Here is a 23,315-nt window from a genome sequence, read left to right as displayed (position 1 = left end):
TTAATAGAAACTTAATATTATTTTTTTTCAACAGCAAGTAACGATGTACCAACTACCGTGATACCGGACGTTGTGGATAAGGTCGACTACTCGACCGCCGTCAGCCCTTGGCTCTCCCCAGATGCGTGGAAACCCGACTTTCACCGGGCGAAACACACGACGCTGGAATAATCGATAAAACATTGCCTCCCATCAAAGTTAAATCGACGCTACTCATATTCGCTATTCACCTGGATACCAGGGAAATGTAATATTATGGATATGAGGGCTTGAGGATTATAAACCCATAGGGAAAAAAAACTTTTTTATTAATGTGGATGTTATATTACTTTAATTCAAATAATGCAAAACATTAAAACAATTACAGCATTAAATTTGAAATCATTAATTAATGTCTAATTTCTAAATATTTATTGTTGCTACTTTTTACAACCTCTAATCTAACTATACTTAATAATGTCTTACATTACGCTCTTTATTTTACGAGTTAACACGTCGTATCGCGCGTGCGTGGTTTAACAATTTTACGTCTATTATTTGTTCAGTTAAAAGATCCTGCCGTAACGTGCGGGATCCTAAATACTAGTATAATAAAGTTTTGGGCTTAGTTGTCTACCCCTTGTTAGGTGTCAAGTGACGCAGCGGAATACTGATTCACAACGAAAACACAATAAAAGCAAAATATAAAGCACGGCACACGAACACAAGAATTTTATGGATTCTTCACAAATAGGTATATAGAAGTGTGTAAAGAATAGGTATATAGAAGTGGGTGTAGAAAATGTTGAGAACAACTGATGTTGAACCCATTTTTGTTTTTAGTTCTTCGATATCTTACAATTCAATTCAATAAAGAAGTCGTTGGTGATATTTCTCCCTTTAAACGACTTCCTAGACTCTTTAATTCTTTGATGTTTAGTGGCTCGATCGTGATTCATTTTGAACAACATATGGAATCATATAACTACTCTTTCCATAATAGTTATCATATACCACAAGAATGATTTTTATTTTTTATGTCATTTACAAATATTTGTTCATCAGTTCTGTATAAAATAATGAAAAATTTATAGAAATATATGTAACCACAGAAAGGCTAACAAAGAATCCAGCTAGAGACGCAGGCATGGAGTTCGACATAATTGTCAGGATGATCTAGTTTCTCCTTAAGGTGATGGTGAAACCGAATTCTAGGGTGGAATTCGGATGGCGAAAGAGGAGTAGAGGGGGGCGATTTCTTGATGTTACTATAGTGTCTAACCCTTAACCTCTTTAATCATCTTCTTATATATACAAACAAGAGGAAACCTAATTAGTAATAAGGGTAATATGGTCCATTAACATTTACCGACTATTTATATAATAGGTATAATATATTTTGATCTATATAATATAAATGATTATTGTTTTGGTCAAAAATCGGTTTAACGATAATGAAATCAAATCTGATTTGTGAGGTAGAGTGCTTGAATGTTGAACAATAATGTAACTGAATATGAAATGAAAATGGCAATTAAAACCATGATTTATACGAGTAAAAAACCCTTCATCTTTAGAAGATCTCCCACATAAAAACCTCGGGTGATGGAAACTACCGATCACCAATTATATCAATCAAAGAACAATGCAAAATCGGGTACAACTTTGGATGATGAACAAGATCAATACAAATAGTCACTAGTGTGTGTGTTTCAAAGAGTATTCGAAAGTTGCTAAGTGTGCGAATTGTGTGTCTAATGAGTTGATCATCCCATAAATGTTAATGGAAACTATCTAACTAACAAAATGAAAAAGATGGAAGTCACCACGATTGTCCATAACGGCTAATCCATCTTTTGCATGTGCTTTTTTCGGAGCATATTTAGCGAGATTCTAGCTTGACCAAGTCCAACTCATTTAACTCATTTACCTGCATCAAACTACAAAGGCATATCGAAGACAATTATTATAAACTGTTACAAGAATTAAGGATCCTTGATCGTTCCAATACCCGTTGTACATAGTAAAAATGATGTATCAAGGATACACGGAAGGATCATTAGTTAATAAGGATAATATGGCCTGTCAACAATTAGCAACTAATTTCATAATAGGTATAATATATTTTGATCTATATAATATAAAGAATTAGTCCCTATGATTTACTCGGCTGTTACTCGGATAGTCCCCATGGTTTGTCTTTTTTCCACCTTAATCCACACCTTTTTAAAATAGCATGTTAATTCCCTATGATTTACTCGGCTGTTACTCGGACAGTCCCCATAATGGATGTCTGTTAGTTTGCTCAGTTAATATGGTATGAAATTACAAATTACCCTTACAATTAATAAGCAATAATTACGTTAGTTCGTTCGCCCTTGGGACGGGTCCATTCCATGGACGGTGAATTCTGAAATATACTCAGAATTGTATCGCGAGACTTTTGGAGGAATAGCAACTACTGTGAACTGGGTATCGAATTTGATAGTTGCTCAAAGCTTTCTTTCGGTTGCTGATGTTGTTGTGGTTAATACGTTTAAATCACTGATCTTGTTTGTCGGAATTCAACAACCGACGGGTGGGTTGTGTTGTTGTGGGAGGAGAGTGAATGAGGTTGAAGATGATGATGGTAGTGGGCGGGTCCAATATAGATGGTGGGAACGGGCTGATTGGGTGGAGTGAGGACCACACACATAATTATTTTATATATCTTTTAATATTTTAATTAATGTTTATTAACTCTAAGGGTAATTTAGTAATTTCATACCAACTTAACTGAGCAAACTAACAGACATTCACTCTATGAACCATCCGAGTAACAACCGAGCAAATCATAGGGACCAAACATATTATTTTAAAAAGATAAGGACTATAGGTGAAAAATGGTAAACCACAAGGACTATCCAAGCAATTAACTCTAATATAAATGATTTTAATGGTTACACAATTAAATATAACCCAATAATTATATTTAGTCTTACAATATCAAATGTATTAATTAAGAATATTGTAATTTACAATACCAAATTATATAACAAAATAATTTAAGAGATATAGAAACCCCGTTCAAACAGATAATTATCATCGTAAGGATATCACACAAGATAATTTTCGAAGATCCCATAACAACATCCGAAAAGATGGAACTTTTGATGTTCTTAATTAAATAATGAAGATATTCAATCACCCTTTCTTCCCCATTCTGTCTGCATACCTCTTGTATGGATCATGCATCTTCTGCACGTTGCTCATGGCACCAAAAACTCCATAAGCATCACTTTCGTCATACCCACCACCCGTTCTATCCTCATCATAATCATCATCATCATCATCACTAGCTTGATCCTTAGCCACAAGATCATCACCATATTTGACACTCTTTAACCTGAATTGCATCATGTTCCCCTTAGGTTCATACCCTTTAAGCAAGGCCACAACTTCCTTCATGTTAGGCCTCCTTTCGGGCTCACTTTGCACGCAAAGTGCAGCCGCATTTATGAATTGTTTCAGCTGATCTTCATCAAAATTGCCTCTCAATTTCGGGTCAGCCAACTCGCGAAACCTTCCTTTTTCAATGTAGGGTTCAGCCCACTCAGTTATGGTTCGTTTTACACCTCCTGGGAGTTTCTCAATCGGTTTTCGTCCTGTTACCAGTTCTAAGAGAAGAATGCCAAAGCTGTAAACATCGCAACTTTCGGAGACTTTTCCCCACATGGCGTATTCAGGGGCTAAGTAACCTAGTGTGCCCTTGACCCTGGTGGTCATGTGACTAACACCATCTGGGATTAGCTTGGCGAATCCGAAGTCTGCTACTAGCGGTTCGAAGTTAGAGTCTAGGAGGACATTACTTGCCTTAATGTCTCTGTGGATTATGTGGGGTGTAACTTCATGGTGCAAGTACCTGTGATATCAAATATGTTAAAGATTGCCAGTGTTATAAGTACGTAGGTTTACTAAAATAGAATAGAAGTTATAGGGAACGAATAGTTTTAAAATTATATTCTGTATACAATAAATATGAATTTTGTAACCTTTAAGCATAGTTTTGAATGTGTTTTAGTAATTTTGTGACAAGGACCTTTAGATAGTCATTATGCCGTGGTGTGAAAATTGTAATAATTTTAGTCTGCTTAAACGAGATTACTTATTGATTGTTTATTAATATCAATATACTATTGCGATATAACTCATGTTGTTTCACATTCTTCAATTTTTCTTTTCTCTGGAAAAATCATGCATAATGCATTAGTATGGATCTCCTAATGATTACACTAGGGGGCTACCAAAAGATAACACAAGACAACATTGTTAGCATAGTTTTCATGAGAACAAAAACCTAGAGAACACTACCATGCGTTTCTTTCATTTTCTTCATTAACTAATATACTTATTTTATTTGGTTAATACCTACACTAGACGACCTAAATACCGTTAGCAAGTACATTAATCAGGAAAGGACACATAAGGAATATTAAGCACATTTTAATTATTATAGAAATAATTTAAAAATGAAATAGACGGCCTTTCAAGAAGTTTTCCTCACCTTCTTGATAATATTTTCATTCCAATGGCCGGCAATGTATTACTAATAACATCACGAATATATAGGATTGCTCCCCAATTATTTTGCCTAAATATCTATATAATATATAAACTGGGTCTCATGTCTTTCCGCCCGCTCGGAACTTTTTGTCTAACTCTGCCACTGCCTTTAGTTATATTAATTTTGATCTTTTTAGTTTAAAAGTTAACAAGTATTTGATAAAGAGTGCTCATGGAAACTTACAGTAGTCCTTCTGCCGATCCAAGGGCAACTTTCATCCTCTTTTTCCAATCAAGTTGAACTTCAGCAGCAAATTGGCCATGGAGGTGAGATAACAAGCTAAGATTAGGCATGTAATCATAGACTATAAGTCGTTGTTCAGCCGAAGCACAATAACCCCTAAGTCCTAACAAATTCTTGTGTCGAACCCTTCCAAGAACTTCCACTTCAACAGCAAATTCCATCTCAGCTTTTGAATTCATCGATTTCAGTTGTTTAACTGCTATCTAAAACGTATGAACAAAAGCATAAAATGATTAGTGACCAACACATGTGTAGCAAGTGAGGGATCAAAAAACTTTTTCCAGACGGAAATTTGGTATCTACACGCGTGCACACATACACTAACAAAGTAACCGGTAAAGCAATGGAACAATTAATTAATGAAATATTTTATAGATTTAAAAGATTATATGTGAAATCATATAAAATAAAAACGATTTTGAGGATATAGTTAAATAGGATATCTATATTTACATAGGTTTGTAAAGAATTATAACTACAAAATTTAGGTTACCAGCTAACTAATTTATAGTTTTTATAAACAATATTATTCACTTACTTTTTTATTTATTTATCACATAACTAGCATTAGTGTGTAAAAGATACTTAAGAGAGACAAATTAACAAAACACATTTTTGCTCACTTAAAAATAAATGTAAAATTACAACTTCATCATCCTAATATGTATTAACATACCGAACTGTTTATCTTATAAGCTAAGAATTTATAGTTCATATATTAAAACAAGTTGGCTGTATTTTTGTGCAAGATTATTATGAATCGTGAGTTTTTTAAACAATCCTAATTTTAGTTACGTGATGAATTCTTGTAGACGATAGCAAGGATTTGCATTGTGTAACACTACAACTACAACATATGATGAATCTAAAATAAAAGGCAGCCATAAATCTCACCTGAAGACCATCAGACGTTTTGCCCCAGAAAACGCTTCCAAAACCTCCCTCTCCAAGCTTGTTATCTTCACTAAAACCATTAGTAGCTGAATGCAACTCCTTGAAAGTGAAGATTCTCCATGTAGAGGGATCATTGCTTGATGGAACCCTAAAAAAATATATTACTTCAGCACATATAAATTTATAAAAAAAAAAAAAAAAAAAAAAAAAAAAAACATATAACCCTAATAAGTTTTGCATACCCTTCATTAACCTTGTCAGAATCACAACAGCTGAAGGAAGAACCCATAGTTTGCTTATGGGGTTTTCCAAGAATAATGTTTTTACTAATTTCCAAAATACACTTTTTATGCAGAAGTAGATGACGACCATGTTCATATTATATGTAAGAGTGCCGACTTCGGCCGGCTGTGCTTCCGTATAAAATCAAAATTCGTTTAGTTAAATGAAAGAAGTGGGTGCTTAAATATTAAAATAAAATTATAATAATGTATTTAAAATTGAAATGAAAAATCTAATGTAAAATGAGAGCTCTTACACATGACTTTTCGTTAAATATATTCCGGGTCCGGCTAATCATTATAGTTATCCATCTTCACATGCTTGAGTCGTTATTGTAATTATTTTTTTTTTTTTTACTTTTTTTTTTGTGATGTATCTAACTAGTAGAAGGTTGTGTCTTTTTTCTGAAAGGTGTTAGAAGGTTGTGTCTAACTACGCGAATACATAATATATTACATATACTAGGTTATCACCCGAGATTGCTTCCCAGGCTCGAGAAAGTTACTTTTATTAAAAACTATTTATGATTAATACACACTTAAAATCATAAAAAATATATAACATATTAATGTCTTCGCTATAAGAAGAGAGAAAGTTTTCATAAACTTAATCACGAAATGTGAAGTTGTAGTTAAACTTATAAAATGATTCGGTCCTAAAAGAAGGGAAACATGAACAAAAGAATATAACAATTTTCACGCCTTTTGTTGAAAGAATAAAAAAACTTCTACTTGAATGAAAACAAAGATATTTTATTGAGAGTGTAGCCCATTATTATATACAACTAAATGTGTATGAGGTTGTTTCCAGTCCATGGACACCAAATTTCTCCTTTGTATGATTTGTTGGTTGGACTGAGATTGCATCTAACTCGGTCTTTAAAAGATTGCTTATATTCCATAGTCATGCCCCATTGTTCCATTTTGTTATATTTTATTTAGTAGCTTATGCACCAGTATTCCTTTTTGTGATTGTTGATTGAACTTCCTGTTCATAGTGTCTTAAATATCAGCATGCATGTTGCTTGTTCATTCCATGATTCCCATCATAAATGTAGAAATTTTATCCATATGGTAGCAGTTTTCCGATAAACTTGTTGCCACATGAATACACTTTTATACACATTTTGTCATAGGTTACCGAGATGCAGAATTCAAGTGCTTATATACTCTGTCGTAATCTGCCCCAACCAGAATAAAAAACACTCTACCCATATAAGTATTACACCAACTAAAGTATCATTTCACAAGACAAAAAACTAACACTGCAGCCACAAAAAATGACCCTTAATCTGTAATTGTATGTTTTTGTAGTCAGAATTTACGCGTTGAGTATTTATGTAAATGAGAAAAAAAAATGGTTGAAGGTGGCCCATTTCGACCCATACTCATGATAACGCGGTTCAACTCGAACTCATTTTGACCCATATCCGTCCATTTTGCCTAAAGTGGAAACTGCTCGGCATATCAACTTTTGACCCATTAACCATGTTTACATTTTTGTTAACACTAACATAAGTACATAACCCTTACTTTTGTAACTATATTGTGTAGGTCCCTCTCGGAGGATGACGAACCTAAACCTTGTTATACAAACCCACTAGCGAGTGCGGAATCCAAGCTAGCAAGCAAACCAAGATGAAACAAGTATAAACACAAACACACAAAGGTTCACCGATTAACACCACTTGTATTAATACGAATGAAGGTTCCGGTTACAAGCACAATGTTTACAAATCAGTTTTGCAAACTCTCAAGGTGTGTGTGTTTCGGACAGAATGCTCTCAACTCTCTATGTGTGCATCTGTCTCTCATGTCTGTGTGAAATGAACACACTGCATGGGTTTATATACCCATACACAGCAGGTCTGACCGAAGGATCCGATAGATGTCACGAAGGATCATCTATCGATGTTGAACCTATCGAAGGATCAGGAATACTGATCGAAAGATCATCTTTCGATCAAACTTCCATCGAAGGGTTCTCAGTGACCTCGAAGGTTGATCTGTCGAGGTCCATCCATCGAAGGTTCAACTTTCGATCTCATCGAAGGATCTCACTATCCTTCGATGGGTCATCCTACGAGCCAGACATGTTACATTCATAAACTAACTGTTTGGCCAAGTCAAACTAGGAGGATAGTTGACTTGGTCAAACTTACAAGACTAACATAGACATCGTTTTACATCGAGACTGAATACAGACAAAGTACAGACACAAGTGCACCAACAAACTCCCCCTTGGCTGTAGCTTTGTCTCGATCTTCGATGTTTGCAGATTTGTCTTGATCTTGATCATCGTTGATCTTCATGTCTTCAAGACTCTGATGTCCTTTCAAGTCTTCAATGTCGGAGGATCTTCAAAGTCTTCACGTCTTGAAAGTAGAGAGTGTATCAACAAACTACCCGTATCATGTAGGAAGTGTGTTGACAAACTCCCCCTTAACATAAGCTCCCCCTTGAGTTATGCTCGTGAATGACTTGATCTTTATGAAGTGAGATCCTTGTGGTGTTGATGATGGTCAGCGGCTACTCGATCATCTTCATCTTTTGAGTGCCTTCACGTCGTGTCTTCATTCCGAAGCTTGTCATCGACCATGTTCTCCTAGCCTTTAGAATCTGCACATGCAAGAAATCTAAACGCGTAATGAGAACAACTGCTTGGAATTGTTAGTATAAACAAATGACACACGAATGCCCATGTCACTATCAAACACCGTCCGACAGTTTGAAAGTTTAATAAATTTCTCAATTTTAGATTTAACTTTCAAAACTTGCAAATTTCGACCGTTTATGAAGATTTAGTCAATTCGGTTTTCGTTCAGGTTTCAGGTAACGAAGACTTGAGCTCCAACATCGTACGATCGAAAATAAAGTAGAAATAAAATCTTTTTGGCTTTTATAAAGTTTATATTAAAACACACCTAAAATCTTTTTGGTATTTTTGAAATTAAAAGACAACAATTTTAATATCCTTTGAGTGTTATCAAACGACATCACCGCTAATGTCGTGCTGATATGCACCAAACGACGAAAATGTTTAAAAATAAAAACAATAAAAGTTAAGCAGTAAATAAATATATACAGACATTCTTTTTGCGAGTTTCGAGGGTAAGAGAATCATATCAGTGTACGGTCATGCCAAAAAACTCTTGTTGTTCAGTTAGTTAACATTAAGACAAGCATCCTATAACAATTATCGGTATTGTTGTCCACTTAAGCTCAACTTATCAGATGTAATCATGGCGAGGGTGTACGTTAAGGTATGATTTATACTTACCGACCGGTGTTCATCCACATCACGACACATTCCCGTATCAAGGTATGCACGAGAATTCATCTTACCGGTGAGTATACCGATTATCATCTGTTTGACCGTATAAGCTGTGAGATACTCACTTATTTTGATTTGAAAACAAGCCCTATGTGATATAATCACTTATTGATGAGGAACTTGATTTTCATATGCATGAGGGCACAGGAGCAAGTCCGTGAACAGGTCAGTACTTCCGTACAGCAGAGAGACGAACTTGACTCCCGGATAAATGTGATATTTTATCACTTATTTGATTGGACATGTGATTGTTTATCACTTATTGAGGTCGAATGCAGTATGTAATATGTACACGTATGTATAGTATCATGGAAGATCTAGACTTGCGTCCCCGTTATTTTTCGGTAAAAGATACAACCATGATACTCAGATGATAAGCAGCATAAAGACCGAATATCTCTGAACCTCGGCAATCTATCAAACGAAATTTTGGTACTAAGACCATATGCCAATGAATGGTTCCCACCTGGTCTTCAGTCTATTTAAGATTTATATCACCCTGCACACTTTAAAATGATTGTGAGCCTACCGATACATCTTATATAGAGCTGTTTATCGTTTTTCATTTTAAGGTTTAAAGAGGTTTGGATAGACCACTGATGTACTATCATTTTCTCTTTTGCTCGCCAGGAAACTCATTTTTGTTTTTCTATTGTTTTTGTGTTTTTGAAATTTTTCGATGTTTTTGGATTTTCCGATTTTTGGATTTACTCCCCCTAAAATCAATAAACTAAGATAAATTTAAAAGACACAAAGATATATACAAAAATGATTTTCCGATGTTGGTTTACTCTTGCTTGACCTTAATGCCGTTTACCAATAATAAGAAGTCAAATCTAGATTTGTCAAAAGCTTTGGTAAAAAGGTCGGCACGTTGGTCATTGGTGTGGACCTTAACAACATTGACAAGTTTCACAAAGAAACAATCACACGTGAGGTGATATTCGAGATCAATGTGTCAGGTCAAAGAGTGTTGTATGAGATGATAATAGTTCATAAAGCAGCTTAAAAATCAACAAGTATAGGAGAGACTAGAACTTTTAAAAACCGTATCCTGCAACTGTTTCGTGCATTGCAAGAAATCTGAGCACTCTCCCAAACTGGATATCCACTCGGTGTGGACTTCAAAGTCGATTTTGTAGCTACTGAAAAATCTCTTGACAGCAACAAGAACATAAACCTCCGGGTCCGGCTGGTCTTCAACATTGCACCAGCGAAGGTCTCTGTCTTTCTCTTTCAGAAATGGTGTGCGGATGTTCAATCTATCGCAAGGCTTCTGCACACATTTCATTGTATTCTTTCCTGAGGACCCGATCAAAAACCATAATGACCAAATTTTTTGGCACGTTCTCCATTTGGTCGAATTTTGCAACTTCATTCAAACATATTCTTCCATCAGACATTTTTGTCTTCTTTTCTTCTTCCCTCTCTCCACCAAAGGCAACAATTTCTTCTGTCGCCTATCTTGTGCAAGGACATTCCACTATCAATAATCCTATGACTATCGATAGTTCCTCCTGGAACTTCCTGCACACTCACTCAGAGATTAGTTGGAGAGGGGGACCCAAGCCTTCATAGACTTGGGTTGCCCCTGAGAATCAAGAAATGTAATTTCAATCTCTTGATGATTTGGAAATTTCACGCCTCCCCCTGAACCTTCACCTGTTTTCGGTTTCCAAGCTTGTTTCTGTTTACCAGATTGTGTATTATGTACAATTTTTGGTTTTAAAGGTTGTGACAAACTAGGTTTCCTTTTAACAGTTTCCGGTTTTAAAGCCTTTTCGATCACCTTTACATTTTTACGTCGTTGTTTTGTTTCTTGTTCTTTAATAGTGCGTCTATCATGTTTTGGAGAAACAGTACGACGTTGTGAGTGACCTTGTTCAGAGGGGGTTCTTTCAACAAAATTTGGTTTGGGCTAGTTTGTGCAGTCTTTAATGATGTGCCCAAACTTCCCACATTTGAAACAAGTTCTCCTTTCAACAAACTTAGGAGAATTTGTTCGACTAGCAGATGTCGAACCTGTAGAACCTGAGGTACTTGCTCTTTCATCACACCCATCTGTGTGTTTGTTGGGTGTAATTGTTATCGCTGTTACGCTTCAAAATCTTGACTTTTTGTACAAAATCGGTGTTTGATTTGTTTTCAAAAGTCTCAATCTTATCCGTACCCTTTGATGCTACAAATTTAACATCTTTTGCTTTCTTCTTGTAACGAGCTCCTTTTGATTCAACCTTAGCCTTTGGCTTTGGAGCTCGTTGTTGTTGTTTACCTTTAAAAACAATTGGTTGTTGCTTTGTCGGTGACTTTTGATTCCCAAATTGTTTTCTGATTTCAGCCTTTGGAATTGGATCACATTGAGTTACAGTAACTCCAGGGATCGTCTTTCCCAAAAACTTGCTTGTGTTATCTTCAAAAACTTTATCAATCAAGGATGGATTGACATTTTTAATTGGAAAATCATTGTTTGAATAAATTTTAACATCTCCGACCAAAGTGTACAACAAATTATTGCTTTTAACAGCAAACACACTTTCTTTGTCATTCTTGACATCTTTGACAGGATTTATCACTTTCTTGGCAACAGGTTGCATGGCAGGAGTAGGAGGATCACAAAGAATATGATTCTCTATTGGAATTTCTACTCCTTTCGTCACATCAAGTGATTCATCCTGGTCACTTACATCTGATTCATCATCTGTAGAATCATAGTCCTCAATGGTTGGAGGACTTTGAGTTGAATCACATGATGACTTTTCTTTGTTATCAGATGAGCCCTCCGATGAATTGTCCGGTTTGAACCCTAGGCCAGTAACAAATTCCTCAACATCAAGAGGCACACTGGGTTCATACCGAGGCATTTCCTCTTCATCGGGCATTTTGGTATAGTTGTGTCTCAAAGGGGGTGGACACGCCTTATACCCTACGCCTTTCACATTACCTTTCAGTTTTTGAACGTCTATGATGTGATCGAGCACAAATCGGGAGTTAGAATAACTCTCCAACTTTTGCTTGATAGCATCATGCTCGCATTTGGCAATGGCTAACTCCCTTTTGGTTTCCTCAACAAGATTAATATAATTGTTAATACTAACTTGTTTATGATAAACAACTTTGTTCAATTCGGAAACACTTTTCGTTAGGGTTTCAATTACAGATTTAAAATCCTTTTCGTTTCGAGTTAACACCATGTTTGCCTCTTGGCACTTGGACAGTTCAATAACCAAACTTTGATTGTGACTATGAACCGTTTCAGATTCACGTTTCAATTCATCACATTTAAGTTTCATATCGGCACAATCACTACATATGCTAGGAGTTTTAGCTTGAACCTGACTTGTAGAATCTGTGACATTAGCCACAAAGGCAATCTGAGAAGAGAAAGATCCATCTTCAGTGAGAATCTTCTCCATTTCGTTCGATGTAGCATCAGCTTTCTTGATCAAGTCAGATTTTTGACCTTGTCTCCTTGGCATCATCCGACAAATTATCAGCTTCAGAATCAGTTCTTTCATTTAAATCTGATTCTTCATCAGAGCTGCCACTATATCCTGAACTGTCATCATTTCCCAAAGATTCACAATCATTGACATTTTTGACAATTTCAGCATAGAACGCAGTTCTTGTTTGATCACCGTTTCCCAACTGTATGTCCGGACCACAATCGACACTTGGATCAAATTGAGATTGTGTTGTGGAAACTTGGGCTTGTAGTTGGGTTTGATTGAACTGTGGACACGGAGAAGAGCTTGTATTGGATACGAACGCCGTTTGAAGCTCCGGTTGCTGAACAGAACTAGAACTAGCTGAAGGACCAAAACCAGGCAAATACATTTCTGTGTTTTGAGTAGGTGTAATCCTTTTAGCTTTCCGAATTTCCTCTTCGTTCTTGTGCTCCAACTTCTGAATGAATTCATAGATATTAACATTGACAGCATTTAAAACGCCCGTATGCTTTAAAAACTCTATGAATGGGCTCCACTTTGGAGGTAGAGCATCAGCAAACCGTGCTACCATTTCCTGTTGAGAGACAAGAACACCACCAGAATACATCTCACACATCAAATGATAATAACGAGTAGTTAGATCATTTAGGGTTTCATTCTCTAAGAAGTGAAATGATTCAAACTTCTTCTTCAACAAATCATGATGTGTCTTTCTGGTAGCTGCATATCCTTCTCTTCTCGCTACAACAAGATTCTGTATGTTTTGATTTTGATTTGACAGCAATGCCCATTGACTAGCACTGATTGATGGCTGTGGAAACATACTCTTTGCCCAAGCTGCAGCGGAGGTTAGCTCTTGACTAGATTGTGAGTCAATACTCCAGTCCCAAGGACTTGTACAACTCATTTTGATGAGATACTAATTGAAAACCTTCACAAATGCAAACTGTTAAATTCAAACAGACAAGAATCGAAAGATCAAGACTTGTTCGAAGGATCAACAGTGTTCGAAAGATCACTGTTGAGTTTCGAACAAAGACTTCGAAAGATTCACAAATAGAAAGATCCTTATCTTTCGAATAACTATCTTGAAGGATTCACAATTCGAGAGATCCTTATCTTTCGGATAACTATCTCGAAAGATTCACAATGAAAGATCCTTATCTTTCGAACACTGATCTCGAAAGATTCACAATGAAAGATCCTTATCTTTCGAGAATGTATCCTTCGAAAAGATTCCAAGAACGAAAGATAATGCTTAGACTTCGAAAGACTACTCGAAAGATGCTTATCTATCGAGCTGTCTTTGATCGAAAGATGGTCTTTTGATGTCGAAGGATATCTTTCGAATGCTTCTGACACACTGACACGAAGTTGACGGGTAGGTGGGAAAGGTGATGGGTTGGTGCACAACTTTCGGAAGAAGGTATGTGCAGACACAACTTTTCACCAACTTTGAAAATATTACCCAAAATGGACAACCCTATCCAGAAAACAGTCACCGGAATAATGACCGGAAATTGGCCGGAAATAACAAAGTTCCTTAAAAACAAGTTTTTAAGTTACCCAACCCAACCTTGAACACTCCCGAAAGGTTTAGAACGCGTTTTTCAGTTTTCAAATGCAAGAAAACCACCAAAAACGGGTGCTAAACCAAGTGTCCAAACACACCAAGAACTTGAACAAACCCGGTTTTAAACAAGGTAAAGAGCCACGGCTCTGATACCACTTGTAGGTCCCTCTCGGAGGATGACGAACCTAAACCTTGTTATACAAACCCACTAGCGAGTGCGGAATCCAAGCTAGCAAGCAAACCAAGATGAAACAAGTATAAACACAAACACACAAAGGTTCACCGATTAACACCACTTGTATTAATACGAATGAAGGTTCCGGTTACAAGCACAATGTTTACAAATCAGTTTTGCAAACTCTCAAGGTGTGTGTGTTTCGGACAGAATGCTCTCAACTCTCTATGTGTGCATCTGTCTCTCATGTCTGTGTGAAATGAACACACTGCATGGGTTTATATACCCATACACAGCAGGTCTGACCGAAGGATCCGATAGATGTCACGAAGGATCATCTATCGATGTTGAACCTATCGAAGGATCAGGAATACTGATCGAAAGATCATCTTTCGATCAGACTTCCATCGAAGGGTTCTCAGTGACCTCGAAGGTTGATCTGTCGAGGTCCATCCATCGAAGGTTCAACTTTCGATCTCATCGAAGGATCTCACTATCCTTCGATGGGTCATCCTACGAGCCAGACATGTTACATTCATAAACTAACTGTTTGGCCAAGTCAAACTAGGAGGATAGTTGACTTGGTCAAACTTACAAGACTAACATAGACATCGTTTTACATCGAGACTGAATACAGACAAAGTACAGACACAAGTGCACCAACATATTGTTTTTATAGTTACAATTAAGGCTTAAATATTTATGAAAATAAAAAGATAAAACATGGTTGAAAGTCAGACTGGCTCATTTCAACTTACACTCAAGATGACCCGGTTCAAAACAAACCTATTTTGACCCATTACCATCTATCTTGCCCACAGTGAAAACTGCTCTTTGTACCAAGTTTTGACCCATTCAGCCAATCTGCCATGTTTTCATTTTAGCTAGCCCTGTGATAATCCAACACTATTGGTTTTTACAGTCACAATGTACGCCTTAAGTACTTATGATAATGAAAAGAAAAGGTAGTTGAAGCTGAGTCTGAGACTTTTGGCCCAGACTAATGACTAATGATGACCTGTTCAAACCAAACCCGTTTTGTCTCGTTACCAACCCGAGAATCTTGTCGACAGTCCATAATTAGAACATGCATGTAAAATGTACCTGGTCAAGGAGGGCTTCTATGTGATCCTCTCGTTTTTGGTCGAGCAGTCTTTCTTCTTGCGACTGTCACAACAATAGAACTTTGGAATTAATATTTGACCAACAAATTACCGTTAATTATCAAAATATTAGCAATATAGAGTGACAAATAAATTGTGTCGCTGCCAATAAAAGATGATATGCAATACCTTAGAACTATCCAAGATATCTTGAATAACTTTTTGCTTCACTCATCTTTCTTCTTTCAGATTTACAGCTCCCTACAACACCAAATACAGTCATAATCAGTACCGATTGTTACATAAGACACGAGTACAATAACCTACAATTAAAAAAATAATAATTTTACCAATAATAGTACCAGAATTTATACCTCATTATCTTCATCTTCTTGGGTTTCACTATTTTTTTCTAAAGTTGTTTACCTTTTTATTGGTCTTTTTAGACTTAACAGAGCTGCCAAGTTCACCACTATCATCATCATCATCCAGTAGATTGTGCGTGGTATGTCCTAACCCAACCCAAGCCGGCCGTTTCTAATCACACTGATGCACCTCATACTTTGGATAAAGTAAGAAAATACTATTTTTTATACAAAAAGTACACCATAATTTCTTTGTAAAGCTTTGAGGATTATATAGTTCTTTTACGCTTAAAAAAACTTTAATTAATGAATGTATTAGCTTTAGCCTTTGTTTAAGGCTCATTAATTACACGTAAATAGCAAGTACATGCACATACATAATTAACATGTATTAAGCTTTAATTAGAAATCCATAGAGAAATAAAAGTACACTATGGCGGAAAATACCCAAATCTAATTTTTAGTCCAGAATTAAGAAAAAAAACCTACTTGTTCATCTACGAATTCATGTTCATTTATTGGAAGTGTAACTTACATAAAAAAAAAAAAACTGATTAATGAAGCCTCGTGCCATCCACATCTCTTCTCCTTCATAAAAATCTGGATGTTGAGGATCGTTAATGGACTCTCTTCCTGAACCAATGAAATAGAAAATCAACCATTTCGACCAATCCATCTACTTGTACGGAGGCTCCAGCAACTTAAGTTCAGTTATATTTGAGCTCTAACTATCAAACCAAAAATAACACAATAAAACAACTAATATAACAACTACAACCTCTAACTTCTTTTCTAGTAACATGTAACTAATCCGTAATCAATTAGGAAGGTAGGTTGTTAGGGTTATAGTTACCTGGTAGTATCGAATAAAGTACCGCCAGAGAGCACGACGGAGAAGGACCCATTGATTTGGCAGACAGATCGGCGATGTACTTAGCAATGGCAACGACGACCACTTCTTCTCTTCTTACTGATTGCGTATCCTTCTTGCAGAAAATCAAGGATCCAATATAGAATAAAAATATGAAAAGGAAAAGGATTAAGATTAGCACTTACAATTGATCGATAAATATTATTCAAGGATTCCTTTGCATCTTGCCTTGCATCTTCAGATATGTCATTAACATCAAACCGTAACATCCATGGCACCAATTTTTAGTATTATTACTTAAAGGTTTATAATACATAACGATCTGTGTTGAATCTGAAATAGAATCGAATAAATGATGCGTCTAACAGAGAAAATTAGATTAACAATAAAAATCATAGAGGAATGAAGCTAAAAACATACCTTCTATTAGATGATTGTAGAGTCTAAATCATTGAACAATGAAAACGAAGAAGAGTAGAGCATCGAGAAATCTACAAGAAAAACCTAAATCCAAGTTAGCCAGCACCTAATTTGTTATTTATATAAGAAATCTACAATAAAAACCTAAATCCAACATATAACATGTTAAGACCATTATTAAAAACATTAGAACTTAAACTTACAACACTAATGATAGAAGGAAGCCATCCTTTGTATAATGCATGCAAGCCTTCCTCACGGAGTACTGTAGCAAGAGCATGTGCAATTCATCCATACTGGCTAGTGGCTAGGAGATTTATAAGTCTGCAAGTAAAAAAATATAGTGAAAAAACTTAATCTAACCTATGTTGTCAAAGGCGCAAGGCGGACTCAAGGCGAATAGGCCTTGCCTGGAGCCTAGACACAAGATGCAAAAAAAGCGCATGCCCGAGATAAGTAAGGCGCAATAATATATGTGTATATATATATATATTACGTATATAAAACTGTTATTACTCCCTAAACATATTTAAAAAAACTAATATAATTAGAAATTATAATCATCTAACCTATATCAAAAACTTTAGAACCCGTTTAAAATATCTGATTCGAAGAACCACCTTGCATTATATTTTATATTCGTCATATCTCTAGTCTTAAATCCATTGTCCATATTCAAACCAACATCTTCAATCCAACTAAAGTTTGCAATGTAACTAATAAAAAACATACAAAATATGTAAATTAAAATAAAATCTTTAATCGGAAAAACTGATTTACTAACAAAAAGGGTATATAACTGATACAAACGATGGTTTTAGCAAAAGATATATAACAACAATTCAACCCAATAACCTAAAATAGAGGAAACAGGAGCATACATCGTAAAGAAAAATAGAAGACTCAACGACAACCATAATGGAGAATCAACATATACTTTTTATTAAAAAAAACGCAGACCTGTTAATAGAACTGGCTCCAGATCAACTTGTTGGAACCCTAGCCATGAATGCTGGTGGTGGCGGCTAGCGCATTCTGTCGTCGAACCAATTAACCAAAGCATGGATACATTAGATAAAGAAAAGGATTAACAATCCGAAAAAGAAATTCTTACCTGATGCTTGAATCCGTGGATGTTTTCGTAAAGTTGGATGTTTAAACGGCATGCGACATCCGTTAGCAAGCAAGAGTAAATGCATATAATTCAAATCAGTTTTCGTAATGAAATTTAATTTGAAATGTATTGGCATTTGTACATAATGTACCTTCACTTCATCCATCTTCAAATTAGATTTCATGGCATTGTGCAACATCCTAGTTTTAGGGGATCGTTATAATTAGTTTCCCCTTTGTACAACATACCAATTCCACATCCAGATCATCAATCAGCTATTCTGCACAAATTTTCTATAAATTTCAGGCCATATTTTCTTTAATTTCATAACATTGTTCTAAAATTGAAAGTTGAATCTTTGGATAAACATTTTTAATTCTTCAATTTAAGCGCTTAGGTAGAATAATGGTGAAACATGATTACCATTATGTGACATTTGACCCACTTGAAATGAACTACAAAATTTGAAATGGAAAAAAAAGAAAGCTAAACGTGGGAGCCAAGGAGCCATATACCTTTTTTGGAACTTTCTCATAAACTCCATAAGAAGCTTCCAACAAACCTTCTCTGTTGCTCGCGCTTACGCTGCAAGAGCTCATGGATCAGTAATTTAAAGAAAATCCTGTATATTTTTTCTCACGGCAATAAAAAGGTTTAGAGAGTAAATGATCAGTCATTATCTTTCCATCATTCCAAAATCATATGATATACCAGCCTTCCACCATCATGTCATCAACAACTATATTACCAGGATGCTAAATCAAAAATGGAGATTATTTTAATCATTTTCTACATGTTAACTGTATATACACATAGAATTTAATATATGTAACTTTAAAATAGATTTATTTTGAGTTCTTATGATTTTACACAATCAGGGTTCAAAGACTATGAAGTATCTAGTATGAAGAAGCACGTAAAATTGATCCATAATCAAAGAAAGAGACAGAGAGAATAATAAAACATTATACTGGTGGCTCCCTTATTTCACTCTGAATCGTAAAAAAATATTGCAGCACTGAATCACCGATGCCTCCATAGCAGTTCCAGCATTTTGACCCATCTAATGACTTGCATAAAAATACATATGATGCAAAGACAATTCCGCCAAAACAAAAACATGACTCCACCAATCAAACACTTATAATAAATCGATTAGACCGGAAACATCGAAACACGAATGATAATTATCTAGAAAAATTCACAATCGATTACGAACAAACTCTAGAAAGCGTCGATGTTGATGAACAAAAACCCTCAAGCGACTCATGTTGTGGATTTTGACCATCACATACGAGAGGATTAGGAATGAATATGAAGAGTTTAAAAATCCAGTACCTGTTTGATTGAATATAATGAATATTAACGATGCTTGACAACAAGGTGATAATGAAAATAAACGAAGATCACACGACTGAAATTGAGGAGCACCAGATGAACATCACATATTGAACTTAGCAACATCGATTGTGATTTGTGAGAGAAGATGGATATTCGGTTAGTAGCTTCTCAAGGAAGAACAAAAAGGAATTAGGGTTACATATATATATATGACCCGAAATCAATGGGTCGGGTTAGAAAAAAGAAAGATCCGCGTGATTTTTTTGGTTGCGTATTGAGTTTCCCGCCAAAACCCAATACTAGAGGCTCTAATCTAATGCCACATCAGCCCAAAGAATTTTGGGTTGCCACGTGGCACCCTTAACACACTAGGATTTTGGAGGGAAGTTTTTCTACAATTTACTAATTTATTAAAAAGATAATTATAACTACCTAATTTAGTAAACAAAATATTCCGAAATTTGTGTTCAGTTTTATATCCCTAAATTAACCTTTATATTTTACTCTTGTGGAAATATGCAATCAGCTTAATCCATGTTTACTATCCCCAAAACTCGAAACCATTTTTGAAATTTCCATTTGATGATTTTTGCATCATAGTGTCGGTTGTTTAGTAATTTTGATGGGGTTCACAGTTTTAGTTTTAGTATTCAAAATAACCATATTCATTTTATATCATCTAAAAAGTTATGTTGTAAATAATGTGCAAGATAAATTCGAGTATACACAGATATATAAAAAAGCAAGGTCTATTCAAATGTTAATCCTATGAAAAATGCGGACCAATTAAAAATGATGACAAAATACCACTAAATTTGAAACCTTTCACATTTAACGTCGTAAAATGAGAATAACCTTTTATTTGTTTTGCTTTTATCCATATTTTCTCTATGTAGGTTTTTATTATATCGGCACTTCATTCATAAACGGATTTAGGTATTGGTGTTAGGATTTAGGATGAATTTATCTGTAATGGACACCACACCTGAAATGAAGGAGACGAGGAATGTAGAAAAATTGTTTTAAATATTAACTTTTCTTCCCATGCAGAAGAAATAATTTAGAATTATTGGTGAAAAAGGTAACATTTACCATTAAAAAATAAGATTTGTTTGAATTATGTTTAGGTTTGCCTTTCTAACTGTACATTCAACTTCATTAAAGAATATTGTGTCATCATCATCTATCTTTATGCATGTTTGTTGATGTATTTCATTTTTGTATGTTTCCAAGGGAGGAAATAAATTGGTGTTCGGATGAAAGGATTTGAGATATCCTCAAGAATGGTTAGGATACGGTTGGAAGAAAATGGATGTCTGACCCGATATTCTTGGTTTAATCTTATGTGCAATTGAAACTAGCTCAAAATCTGCTCAATCCAATGATAACGTGTCCTTTATACAACTCGTGTAATACATGATTTGAAAATTGTTATTGTAATTTTTGTTTTTGTTTTTTCGTTATTTAAAGTAATATGTAATTTCTTTTATATCTTGTTTATTTATATACTTTTGACTTATATATTTTTTATTTCTCAACCCGTGTACTACACGGGTTACTAACCTAGAGGCTCTAATCAAACACTTATAATAAATCGATTAGACCGGAAACATCGATTTAAATGAAACACGAATGATAATTATCTAGAAAAATTCTCAATCGATTACGAACATACTCTAGAAAGCGTCGATGTTGATGAACAAAAACCCTCAAGCGACTCATGTTGTGGATTTTGACCATCACATACGAGAGGATTAAGAATTAATATGAAGAGTTTAAAAAGCCAGTACCTGTTTGATTGAATATAATGAATATTAACGATGCTTGACAAGAAGGTGATGATGAAAATAAACGAAGATCACACGACTGAAATTGAGGAGCACCAGATGAACATCACATGTTGAACTTAGCAACATCGATTGTGATTTGTGAGAGAAGATAGATATTCGGTTAGTAGCTTCTCAAGGAAGAATAAAAAGGAATTAGGGTTATATATATATATATATATATATGACCCGAAATCAATGGGTCGGGTTAGAAAAAAGAAAGATCCGCGTGATTTTTTTGGCTGCGTATTGAGTTTCCCGCCAAAACCCAATCCTAGAGGCTCTAATCTAATGCCACATCAGCCCAAATCTTCTTGTTTATTATATACTAGGTTAGTAACCCGTGTAGTACACGGGTTGAGAAATAAAAAATATATAATCAAAAGTATATAAATAAACAAGATATAAAAGAAATTACATATTACTTTAAATAACGAAAAAACAAAAACAAAAATTACAATAACAATTTTCAAATCATGTATTACACGAGTTGTATAAAGGACACGTTATCATTGGATTGAGCAGATTTTGAGCTAGTTTCAATTGCACATAAGATTAAACCAAGAATATCAGGTCAGGCATCCATTTTCTTCCGACCGTATCCTAACCATTCTTGAGGATATCTCAAATCCTTTCATCCGAACACCAATTTATTTCCCCCCTTGGAAACATACAAAAATTAAATACATCAACAAACATGCATAAAGATAGATGATGATCACACAATATTCTTTAATGAAGTTGAATGTACAGTTAGAAAGACAAACCTAAACATAATTCAAACAAATCTTATTTTTTAGTGGTAAATGTTACCTTTTTACACCAATAATTCTAAATTATTTCTTCTGCATGGGAAGAAAAGTTAATATTTAAAACAATTTTTCTACATTCCTCATCTCCTTCATTTCAGGTGTGGTGTCCATTACAGATAAATTCATCCTAAATCCTAACACCAATACCTAAATCCGTTTATGAATGAAGTGCCGATATAATAAAAACCTACATAGAGAAAGAATGGATAAAAGCAAAACAAATAAAAGGTTATTCTCATTTTACGACGTTAAATGTGAAAGGTTTCAAATTTAGTGGTATTTTGTCGTCATTTTTAATTGGTCCGCATTTTTCATAGGATTAACATTTGAATAGACCTTGCTTTTTTATATATCTGTGTATACTCGAATTTATCTTGCACATTATTTACAACATAACTTTTTAGATGATATAAAATGAATATGGTGATTTTGAATACTAAAACTAAAACTGTGAACCCCATCAAAATTACTAAACAACCGACACTATGATGCAAAAATCATCAAATGGAAATTTCAAAAATGGTTTTGAGTTTTGGGGATAGTAAACATGGATTAAGCTGATTGCATATTTCCACAAGAGTAAAATATAAAGGTTAATTTAGGGATATAAAACTGAACACAAATTTCGGAATATTTTGTTTACTAAATTAGGTAGTTATAATTATCTTTTTAATAAATTAGTAAATTGTAGAAAAACTTCCCTCCAAAATCCTAGTGTGTTAAGGGTGCCACGTGGCAACCCAAAATTCTTATTTATTAGATAGGATAGATAATAGATATGTAAATAAAAACGTTTCTCAATTTAACACAAATACAATGAAACATATTTATGATTTTCTTTTTTTTTTGTAATTAATGTACCCGTAATAACTTTTAAACAATTTTAGTTAATATAAATAAGAATGAAATTTGGCTTTTAAACAGAATAAATGAAA

The 23,315-nt window shown here is 34.8% G+C and overlaps 1 protein-coding gene and 1 long non-coding RNA gene across 2 annotated transcripts; both read right to left on the bottom strand.

Moving 5' to 3' along the window:
* Positions 1–2,906: 2,906 nt before the first annotated feature.
* LOC110939439 (PTI1-like tyrosine-protein kinase At3g15890) lies at positions 2,907–6,029 on the bottom strand. The gene is made up of 4 exons (XM_022181053.2): positions 5,962–6,029; positions 5,720–5,867; positions 4,766–5,028; positions 2,907–3,880 (listed from the first exon to the last, which is right to left on the bottom strand). Exons 1-4 carry the CDS (start codon positions 6,006–6,008, stop codon positions 3,163–3,165), a joined length of 1,176 nt encoding a protein of 391 aa, XP_022036745.1. The 5' UTR covers positions 6,009–6,029; the 3' UTR covers positions 2,907–3,162.
* Positions 6,030–15,192: 9,163 nt separating this feature from the next.
* On the bottom strand, positions 15,193–16,226 carry LOC110939438. Its single transcript, XR_002592257.2, has 3 exons — positions 15,821–16,226; positions 15,633–15,695; positions 15,193–15,434 (listed from the first exon to the last, which is right to left on the bottom strand). It is a non-coding gene; the product is annotated as an uncharacterized LOC110939438 (long non-coding RNA).
* Positions 16,227–23,315: the final 7,089 nt, after the last annotated feature.

This window comes from Helianthus annuus, chromosome 3 (genome assembly GCF_002127325.2).
Source record: "Helianthus annuus cultivar XRQ/B chromosome 3, HanXRQr2.0-SUNRISE, whole genome shotgun sequence".
Taxonomy (NCBI): Eukaryota; Viridiplantae; Streptophyta; class Magnoliopsida; order Asterales; family Asteraceae; genus Helianthus; species Helianthus annuus.
This window is presented reverse-complemented; position numbering and strand designations above follow the sequence as displayed.